A 10,689-nucleotide genomic window follows, 5' to 3' on the forward strand; every position below is an offset into this window, starting at 1 on the left:
AGATCCCCTCCAGCCTCTGTGCTGCGGTAAAAAGCTGTGCGGTTACACACGTGACGGTAGAGCGTTGAAACATCCGGTTGAGTTCGCGCGAGTCCGAAGGGAAGGAGGGTTCTAGAGCGGACCGGGAACGCTCCTAAGCCCAACCGGCCGCTGAGGGCGGCGGGGGCTCCCCGGCGCTCCCCGAAGGTCGCGGGGGTCGGGGCCCGGCCGCTGCCCGGGGGGGGCGGCGGAGGGCGCGGGGGCCCACGCCCGCTCACGCCGCCCCGCTCGTCTGCGCTAGGTTGCAGCCCCTCCCACGTCACGGTGTACAGCGAGTACGGCGTGGACGTGTTCGACGTGCGCACCATGGAGTGGGTGCAGACCATCGGCCTGCGCAGGGTAAGGCGGCGGGGCGGGGCGGGGCGGGGCGGGGCCGGCGTCCCCCGGGCGTGCGCGGCGCCCGCGGCCACCGCCCCTCTCTGCTTTCCGACGCAGATAAGGCCGCTCAACTCCGAGGGCACCCTCAATCTGCTCAGCTGCGAGCCCCCCCGCTTGATCTACTTCAAGAGCGAGAACTCGGGTAAGACGCCCGCGGCAGGTGTCGCGCGGAGGGAAGGAGGGGCCCCGCGGGCCAGCAGCACGAGGGCCACGCGTGACCGGCGGCGGCGTTCTGCGTTCCCGCAGGAACGGTCCTCAACGTGCCCGACACGTCCGACGGCAGCAAGAAGCAGATGCTGCGGACCAGGAGCAAGAGGCGGTTTGTGTTCAAGGTGCCGGAGGAGGAGCGGCTGCAGCAGCGGCGGTAAGAGCTGGGTCGTGGCCCGGCCTCGCCGAGGCGGGAGGAGGGGAGCCAGGAGGACTTCGACGTCTTTGAGCCCCAGAAACACTTTCTTTCCCCAGAGAGATGCTCAGAGACCCAGAATTGAGGTCCAAAATGATCTCCAACCCGACCAACTTCAACCACGTGGCCCACATGGGCCCGGGCGACGGGATGCAGGTGCTCATGGACTTGCCTCTGGTGAGCTCGCGGGCCGGGGCGGGCCGGGTGTGGGAGCCACATCCGCGCCTGCCTGTGTCACCGGCCCCGGCCCTGGTGCCCGGCAGACCCGGGGCACCTGGCACGTGGGTCTGTTCCCACCCTCAGCTGGCCCTGCAGCCGCCCCAGGGGCTGCGTGTGTGTGCGTGTGCGTGTGTGTGTGTGTGCGTGCGTGTGTGTGAACGCTGACGCGTTTACACGCGTTTGGTGTCTGTCACGGGTTCGGGCTGCTAGCGTTTCGTGAGAAACTAGCTGTCAAAAATGATTTCTCAAGAACGTCTCGATAGGACCAGGTAGCATAGTTTTTCATTTAAAACCACAAAACGGGGTTGGGCTCAGCCTAAAATAGCTATTCCTACTTCTTAGCTCGGCACTGGCCCGGAGCCACCGTCCGTTTTGCTCACGGGGTCCCCGGGACGCTCTGTGGCCGGGGTACCTGCTGGGCCGCGGTTCCGCCCCGGCGGTCTGCCTGCACCCTGGCGAGGGCGCCCCGAGCGTGCTCACTGCTGTTCTCTCCACCCAGAGCGCCGTGCCCCCCTCCCAGGAGGAAAGGCCCGGCCCTGCTCCCCCCGGCCTGTCCCGGCAGCCTCCCCCGAGGAACAAGCCCTACATCTCGTGGCCCTCGTCAGGTACCAGAGGTGCCCAAGGGCGGGGGCCTGCGTGGGGGAGCTCCAGGCTTTCAGTCCAGATGACGGCTGTCCTCATTCCGTAGGTGGGTCGGAGCCCGGAGTGGCTGTGCCCCTTAGGAGTATGTCCGACCCCGACCAGGACTTTGACAAAGAGGTAAGACTCGCCTCGTTACAGGGACGCCCCCCGAGTGTCTGCATCTCCGCACGTGGAGGCAAATCAGTGGTGACGGAGGCTTTGCCCCACCCGGCCCAGCCACAGGGGCCCAGCGGGCTCGGGAAGCGGGGCGGGAGCGCAGGAGGAGGAGCAGCCTGGTGACAGGCCGGCCTGAGCGCTCGTCACCCCCTCGGGGGCTCCCCACCCACGACTTCTCAGGGGCTGTGCTGAGGGGGGGGGGGGGCAGGACGGCACCGGCTCCGGGACCCTGAGCCCGTCGGGAGAAAGATGGAGGTTCCCCTCTCCGGGTAGTGGCCTGAGCGGCACGTTCCTCCGTCAGACCAAGGCCTCGGGAGCCAGGCACTGGTGGCTGTCCCGGGCATGGGGTGGCGGGGCAGTGGGCTCCTGGGCACTGACGAGTCGGCACCTCCCTGCCGTGTGACCGAGAGACGAACGCCTTCCCGTAAGAAGTCCATCCAACTTCTTCCTTCTAGACCTCTCTGTGTCGTCTTACTGGGACGTAGCATACTGGTAGCTGCACAGGTGGCCTTCTGCGTCTTCCACGTCGGTCTTCTCTCTGTCCTGCCCCTCTGATGGCCACTCGGGATCAGAGCGTGCACACCAGGGTGCTCCCGTGGGAGATGGCAGTGAGGGCCGTGGGGCTCTCGCCGGTCTCTCTGCCCTCAGGAGCTTGTCCGTAGGAGGCCAGGAGCCGGACAGCCTGCCCTGTCGCTGTCCAAAAACACGGCCCCGGGGCTGGGCGTGCTCACACTGGCTGCCACACTGATCAGGCAAAGACAGCAGGTCTCCGTTCACACGTTTCTCATTCTCACTGAGGTCACGGCTTTCCACACGTGCGTTGGCCATTTCTTCCTCCGGGGCTCGCCTGCACACCTTCACCCCTCGTCCTGATTTCCAGAAGCTCTTCACTCATTGTCCATATTCCCTGTTGCAAGTACTCTGGCCGGTGTCACTAATCCTTCGATTGTGCCTCGATTCTAAGAGTGTTCTGTCTTAACACAGGTGAATTCTCGTGCAGTCCAGTCTGCCTCACCTAGGATAAACGTTCTCTCGTGGTGCCTGCAGGAGTCTGGCAGGGGGTCTCTGCTGTCGTGCCGTCACGACAACGTCTGAGAGAGGGAGTGTGTGCGATGGCTGCGTGCACGTGTAGGCAAGGGCCTGAGTTCATTTCTTTCGAAAGTGGATGGCATGCTGGCCCCGTGCCACCGATTTCCCTCCAACTCGAAATGTCTTTATTATAGTCAAGTTCCTTTGTTTACACGTTTCTATTAATGGACAGGCCGTCCCCCAGTGCACCCACTGGAATCTCTTCCTCTGTCAGCACCACCTGTAACAGGAGACTGGGCAGAGCAAATCTCTTTGTTCCCCCGTTAGAACAATTTCTTAGCTGTTTTTTTCTCCAAATATATTCTTTTAATTTATTTACTTACATAATCTTTGCACCCAACGCGAGGCTTGAACCCACGACCCCGGGATCAAGAGTCGCCCGCTCTTCTGACTGAGCCAGCCGGGCGCCCCACTCCAAAGAAGTTTTAGAACCAGCCTGTTGCCTCCACGGTAAAAAAGTAAAACTTGCGTTGAGCTTTTCATTGGGTTTACGTTGTGAATTCATAGATTAATCTGGGGGATGCCCTCCATCTTGACCTTTCCTGTGTGGGAACGTTGAGCATCTCTCCAATTAATGGTTCCCCTCTTACAGGCCATGCAGGTTTGTGGTTAGTAAGTTTACTCTTAAGAATTTGAAGGTTTGGGGGCGCCTGGGTGGCTCAGTCGGTTAAGCGTCCGACTTCAGCTCAGGTCACGATCCCGCGGTCCGTGAGTTCGAGCCCCGCGTCGGGCTCTGGGCTGATGGCTCGGAGCCTGGAGCCTGCTTCCGATTCTGTGTCTCCCTCTCTCTCTGCCCCTCCCCCGTTCATGCTCTGTCTCTCTCTGTCTCAAAAATAAACAAACATTAAAAAAAAATTTTTTTTTAAAGAATTTGAAGGTTTGGTTGCCATTGTGAATGGACTGTAATCTTCCATTACGGAGTTGGTGGTTACTTCTGGCATCTTTGGAATGTTCAGTGTCCAGTCACCTTGCTCCATTCTCATTGGCATTTGTGTCTGGTCGATGGCCTTGGAATTTTGGCTCTCTGGCCCTGGGCAGGGCAGATGGTGGGAGCGAAGAGGTGGGCGCTGCCTCTCTCCGTGCACTGGCCGGGGCTCCTGAGCTCCTAGGTTTGGATTCCTACACCACTGGCTCTGTGCCCCTGCCCGCGTCTCACTAAGACTTCACCCTCCCCCGCCCCCACCCGTCCCTTGTGGGGGGCATCTTTCACTTGGCTAAAGAAGTGGTTTTCTCCTCCTAGCTTCGGAAGAGTTTGTTTTTTCAGTAAGGAAGGGATGATGGATATTAATCAAGATGCTTCTATCAGAGTTATCCAAAGTGACCACCTTCGTGATTCTCTCCCCAGCCTGTTAACGTCAGAACGGACGTCCTTGTGTTCTGAGGCTAAATCCTCCTTGGTCACGATGTGTTGTTCTTATTTTGTACGCTAACAGATTCAGTCTGATCGTTTGGTTGACTATGCCTATCGGTAAAGTTGACCTGTGGTTCTCATGTTGCGTGTGTGTGTGCTTGGCCAGCTTTGTTTCAGAGCTGTGCTGGCCTCAACACCGAGGAAGCCCGTAACTCTCAGTTGCCATAATATATGGAATTTCTTTCCCGGAAGGTTTCATAGAACTCCCTTGAAATTGCCCACGATTAATGGCTCTGGAGGTAGGTCTTGTTTTTTTCCTCTTATTTTCCTTTTTTCCCCTAAACTGTCTATGTTGAAAAATTTCAAACCTCCAGAAACGTTGCAAGAATAGTAGACCTTTACGTAGTCCGCTTTTCCCTGTTTGATGTTTTGGGGCCGACCCAGCAGAAAGTAAGTTGGAACATCACGACAGCCCTGGTCCAGTTCTGCGCGGGGCTCAAATCGCCCCTCTGCGCCCTCCCGGCGCAGTGACGGCCCCTACAGCTTGCTGAGACCCAGGCCCCAGTGAAGGACTACACATTGCACGTGTAGTCCCGTCTGTAATCTGGGTCTGGCCTTTTTTTTTTTTTGTCTTTCATGGCATTGATTTGTTATCAGTACGGTCCTGTTGCAGAATGTCCCTCAGTCAAGGCTTCTCTGACGTTTTGAGTTGGGTAACAGTGGAAAGTCCCCATAACTCTCTCCCTGCCACCCAGATCTCCCGGGGACCAGCAAATAAGTGCGTGTAAGCACGCGTGCCCGCCACTTCCTGAACTGTATCCAGAGGTGGGACAGACCACGCCCCTCCCCCTGAGGACCGGGAGTCCTTCCCTTGTGTAACCACGGTGCCGGCCGTGGTCTGCCTGGGCCACAGTGTCCGCAAGCACCGTTTCCTGGTACGGACCCTGTCTCTGGTCACACGAGACATTCAGCTGCCTCAGATCTTCAGCCACCCCCCACCCCGGAGCACAGCTTCAGTCTTTGCCGTAACATTTTGCGGAGAACACGCCCCTTACTTTCTGGAGTGCTCGTCAGTTCGGGTGCGTCCCTCATTTCCTGAGATTCCAGTTGTATGTCCCAGGCTGGAATACCACGCGGAGGACGTGGTGTCCTCGACGTGTCCCGTCCTGAGGCACGGAGCCCCTGCTTGTCCTGCACTGACCTCGTTTGTTTCTCTTTGACATCATTGCAAGTGACGTTCACGTGACACGAAGCAGCCATTTGAAAGTGAACGACTCGGTGGTTAAGGCATGTCCAGAGTCGTGCAACCACGAGCTAAAATCAAGGGTCAAAACATTTCCATCGCCCCAACCCCTCCCCCCCCGACCCCCGACTAAGCAGCCTCTCCCCGTCCCACCCTTCCCCCAGCCTGTGGCAGCCACGAATCTTTGTTCTGTCCCTGTGGAGTCACCTGTTGTGGACATTTCGTATGAACAGAATCGTGTACTACGTGGCCTTTCGTGTCTGGCTTATTTCACGGAGCAAGAGGTCTTCGAGATTCGTTGTAGCAGGTGTCCGCGGCTTGTTCCTTTTTGTTGCCAGATACTCCCATCGTACAGCTGTACCGTGTTTCATGTACTCCTTGGTCCACTGATGGATATCTGGGCTGCGCTCACCTTACGGCCGTTAAGGATAGGGGCGCCTGGGTGGCTCAGTCGGTTGAGCGTCCGACTTCCGCTCAGGTCACGATCTCGGGGTCCGTGAGTTCGAGCCCCGCGTCGGGCTCTGTGCTGACGGCTCGGAGCCTGGAGCCCGCTTTGGATTCTATCTCCCTTTCTCTGCCCCTCCCCCATTCATGCTCTCTTTCAAAAATAAACATTAAAAATTAAAAACAAATACTGCAGATATGAACGTGTGTGTACACGGATTCGTGCAAGTGCCTGCCTAGCAGTGGAAAATGTTTAGCTTTTTGAGGAACCATCAAATTGTTTTCCACAGCAACTGTATGCCATTTCACACTCCCACCAGCAGCGTATGAAAGTTAAGATTTCTCCACATCCTTGTCGCTACTTTCCTGGTTTTGTTTTGTTTTGTTTTGTTTTTTAAAAGCCATCCTAGTGGGTGTGAAGTTACTTTACCTCATTGTGGTTTTAATTTGCATTTCCCTAATGAGTAGTGATGTCAGCATCTTTTTTGTGTACTTGTTGGCTACTTCTATACCTTTGGAGGAAGGTCTGTTCAAATCTTTTGCCCATTTTTAAAAATTGAGTTGGCTTTTCACTGTGGGGTTGAAGAATTCTTCATGTAATCTGGATACTAGACCCTTATATGATTTTTAAATACTTTCTTCCGTTCTGTGGGTTGTGTTTTCACATTCTTGATAATGTCCTTTGATACTTCTAATTTTGGTGATACCCAATTTTTTGTTTTCTTTTGCTGGTTGTGCTTTTGAGGTCCTAAGAATTCATTGCTGAATCCAAAGTCTTGAAGATTTAATAGTGTTTTCTTCTAAGAGTTTTATGGTTTGAGCTTTTGTATTTAGGTCATTGATCTATTTTGAATTAATTTTCTGTATGTTGGAGGTAGGGGGTCCAGCTTCATCCTTTCATATGTGAATATCTAGCACTATTTGTTGTAGAGACTTTTCTTTCCCTCATCGAATGGTCTTGGCACCCCGGTCAAAAACCAGTTTGCCGTGGCTGGATAGATTTATTTCTAGACTCTCAGTTCTATTCCACTGTTCTCTGTGCTAATACACACCACAGTGCATTACTGTTGTATTGTATTACATTTTGAAGAAGTTTGGGAAGTGTGATTCCTCCCATTTTTTCCTTAGTATTGACTACTCTGGGCCCCTTGCAATTCCGTATGAATTTGAGGACTGGCTTTTCCATGTCTGGAAAAAAGGAGAGAGCGCCATTGGAATTTGAGCAGGGATTGCCCTGAATCTGTGGATCACTATGGGGGAGTATTGCCATCTTAATGATGTTCAGTCTTCCTGTCCATGAACATGGGATGTTGTTCCATTTATTTAGATCATCTTTTAATTTTTGGGAATATTTTGTAGCCAACAGTTTCAGTGTAGAAATCTTTCACCTCTTTAAGTTTATTCGTAGTTAGGTGTTATTGCTTTGGATGCTATTTTGAATATAATGGTTTTCTTAATTTCCTTTTCACATTCCTCATTGCGGGTGTATAGAAACACAACTGATTTTTTGTGTGTTGATCTTGTACCCTGCAGCTTTGCTGAATTGGTTTGGGTTGGGTGGGAGAGTTGTGAGTTCTTCGGGATTTTCTGTATGTAGATCCATCTGTGAACAGAGATGGTTTAACTTCTTCCTTTCCAGCTTGGATGCCTTTTTCTTTTTCCTGCCTAATTGCTCTGGCGAGAACTTCTAGTACAATGTTGAACGGCAGTGGTGAATGCAGGCATCCTTGCTTGTTCCTCACCTTGTGGGGGAAGTTTTTGACTTGCACCATTTGGTATAAAGTGAGCTATGGGTTTTTCATGGACATTCTTTATCGTGTTGAGAAAGTTTATCATGAAAGTATGCCTTGTCTGACTTCAGACCGTTTGGTTTCTTCATTGTGGAGTTGCTCATTCCTCTGTAATTACTGAATTACTTGTGGGGTTATGATCTCTTACCAGCAACCTTAAGGACCGTGTGACACGCTGGTAAAGAGGGTGTGTTGTCCTAACAAGAAAGGGGACAGCAGCTGCCACATCTTGGCACCACAAATGGCCACATCTGGCTGGGCGGCACACAGCCTCCACAGGCCCAGGGTGATTGGTTCATATGCCGACCCCCTCCTTTGTGTTAACAGCCCGACTCGGATTCGACCAAACACTCGACTCCATCGAACAGCTCCAACCCCAGTGGCCCCCCAAGCCCCAACTCCCCGCACAGGAGCCAGCTCCCCCTGGAAGGCCTGGAGCAGCCGGCCTCTGACGCCTGAAACCGCCAGCGTGCCGCCTCACCACCGTGGGGCCCGGGAGCTGGGGGTGGTCTCCACTGTCAGTGCCAAGACTGAGCTGACTCTCCAGTGTTGTCCGAGGAAACACAGACTCAATTTGTAGATATGGAGATAAAGAGAAATCTTTATTATAGTAATGATCAGTTACACGCCGCATGGGCTGTGGCGGTAGACCGGATCCACTCATCTGCACAGCTGTGAGGAAACACTTCCGTTTGCACATGAAGGACCAGCACCCAGCCCAGAACAAGCTGAGAAGCCGCACGGGGCCCCGCAGACACCCGGTGGGCCCAGCGCAGCCCTGCTGAGGAAGTAGCTCGGAACGCAGCCTCAGTGACGAGCCTGTTCCCTATTTCCTGAAACTTTCCTAGGACCTTAGGAGAATAGTAGGAAGTTGTGTGTCATTCCCAGTGTCACTAGAATTGTGAAGACAGGAAAGTGGAGGTTAGTTGGTGGCCTTTTTGTTCATTTAGCCATCACAGTCAGCTGCAGACCTTCCGCCGACCTCGTAGCCATGGACACAGGCCCCTGGTGAGTGACACCTGCCCTGGGTCCCTTGTGTGTTAGTCCATTCCCGGTCACAACCGTCAAGCGTCACCTGTATCTACTACTGTGAAGTCAGCTCACTTCCACAGCTTCTGCCTCACCGCAAAACCGGGGAGCGTCGAGCAGCATCCAGGCCGAGGCCTGCTGGGCGCGAGAAGGCCAGCGCCCCCGACGCCCCGCCCCTGCATGGAGCCCTGTGATTAGTGCCCGTATGCATCATGTAGACTCGCCCGACACACTCCTGCACATTGGCTCGGCCCGCGTATTTACTCTCACCCTTCCTTGCTCACGTGTTGAGTGATCGGGTTTGTGGCCTGTCCCATTAAAGGCTGATGGTTAACTGGCCAGCAGACACAGCTGGTCTTTGGCCCAGGACGGGCTTCTTCCCACTCTCCCGCTGGTCGACGTTCTTGGCGACGCTGTGTAAGACGTGCACTTACCTTGAGTCGGCACTGAGTGACGTGGACACCACGGCCTGCCTGTGCGTGTCACACGCCCAGCACCTGCCTGCCCGCCCACCTCCCTGGGCCTTCTGCTGGGGCTGGCACCTGCTGGGGGTTCTGGTTTTTACTTTTTTAATGTAAGTCTGAGTCTTTGTAATTATTGAATCGTGAGAACATTTTTGAACAATTTACCTGTCAATAAAGCAGATGACAGCAATTTAAAGTTCTCAGTGGTCTGCCTGAGCGTGAGGACTTGTCACCCTGTGCGCATCTGGGTCCCCTGTGTGGGAAGTCCCTCCCCAAAAGTTGAAGGAGCCCCCCTTACCTGCAGAAGCTGTTCTTGGTCATTCACTTGGGGTGGGGGTGAGGGGTCCTGCAGAAGGCTCCTGTGTCCACATGGCAGGAACTGGCTTCCAGCATAGGGCCCTGGCGGGAGTCCTTGTGGGGCGACACCCTGACAGGGTAGGTAGGACCAGGCTTGAGCCCCTGGGTGGTGAGAGGGGCCACCTGGCTAGGTGCCCCTGCTAGGCCTCCAGGTAGCCAGCCATAGAAATTCCATCTGAATTTCAACCTGAGAGGAGGAGGAGCCCTCGAGGGTCATGGTCAGGGCCAGCAGGCTCCCATGAGACCCCCGCAAGGCAGAGCAGGGGCCCCAGGAGAGAAGCTGCACAAGAGAGGCTCCCATCTGGGGGGCTGCCTGGAGCAGTAGGGGGGACCTGTCTACCCACAAGCACGCGGGTTCCTCAGCAACCCTAGAGGACAGGATGGGGCAGGCCAGAGTCACCGGGAGCCAGCAGAACTTGGGATAGGGGGTGGGCAACCACACTGGGGGCTCTGCCCTGATGGCTTCATTTCCTCAAGGGTGTGCAGTAGCCTGTGGTACATCAAGTTCTGTTTGCCCTGAACCCCAGTAAGTTCTTGGTAAAACAAGGGCAGTGACCTGCCCACCCCTGCCAGAGCGGGAGGAGTGAGGGTACAGCAAAGTACGAACTGCAGCCGGCCCGGTGAAGGGCAGGCCGTGCTCCGGAACCATCCGCGGGGCCGTGGCAGCTCTGTGCCACCCAGCGCGGCCTGGGCCCTGCTCCGTGATGCACATCCCGCAGCCCATCTGTTCCCCTGGTCTTGGCGAGTCCACCACCCCCTACGTAGGGGACAGATGGCAATCCTCCCACCTGCCCCTGAAGGGGGATCGGAGTAGCAGTGACCACGCCGGGTACAGGCAGAGCCTTTCAGACACAGAAGCTGGGAAAACAGATAAAGGAGCACGAACGAGCTGTGCAGGGCAGAGGGAGCCGGGCCTCCAGGCAGGGCCTGAGATCCCGGCCCGGCTGAGGTCTGCTGCACGCGAGGATTAAAGTGAGCCATGCAGAGCGCCTGTCACTGAACAACAGGCACTCGGGCGTCCGCGGTCTCACAAAGAAGAGTCGCTGTACTAGCAGGATGGTGGCCTTGCACAGCAGAACGCTGCC

The 10,689-nt window shown here is 55.4% G+C and overlaps 1 protein-coding gene across 1 annotated transcript in view; it reads left to right on the plus strand.

Moving 5' to 3' along the window:
- The window catches only part of CDC42BPB (CDC42 binding protein kinase beta), a 102,246-nt gene extending 92,800 nt beyond the window's left edge, over window positions 1–9,446 (plus strand). Inside the window, 8 exon segments of the mRNA XM_049612087.1 lie at window positions 281–378; window positions 475–559; window positions 664–781; window positions 880–997; window positions 1,539–1,644; window positions 1,728–1,798; window positions 8,082–8,108; window positions 8,110–9,446. Of these exon segments, the coding sequence (XP_049468044.1) occupies window positions 281–378; window positions 475–559; window positions 664–781; window positions 880–997; window positions 1,539–1,644; window positions 1,728–1,798; window positions 8,082–8,108; window positions 8,110–8,334 (848 nt within the window). The 3' untranslated portion in view covers window positions 8,335–9,446.
- The last annotated feature ends 1,243 nt before the right edge of the window (window positions 9,447–10,689 follow it).

Source organism: Panthera uncia (genome assembly GCF_023721935.1).
Source record: "Panthera uncia isolate 11264 chromosome B3 unlocalized genomic scaffold, Puncia_PCG_1.0 HiC_scaffold_1, whole genome shotgun sequence".
Classification (NCBI taxonomy): domain Eukaryota; kingdom Metazoa; phylum Chordata; class Mammalia; order Carnivora; family Felidae; genus Panthera; species Panthera uncia.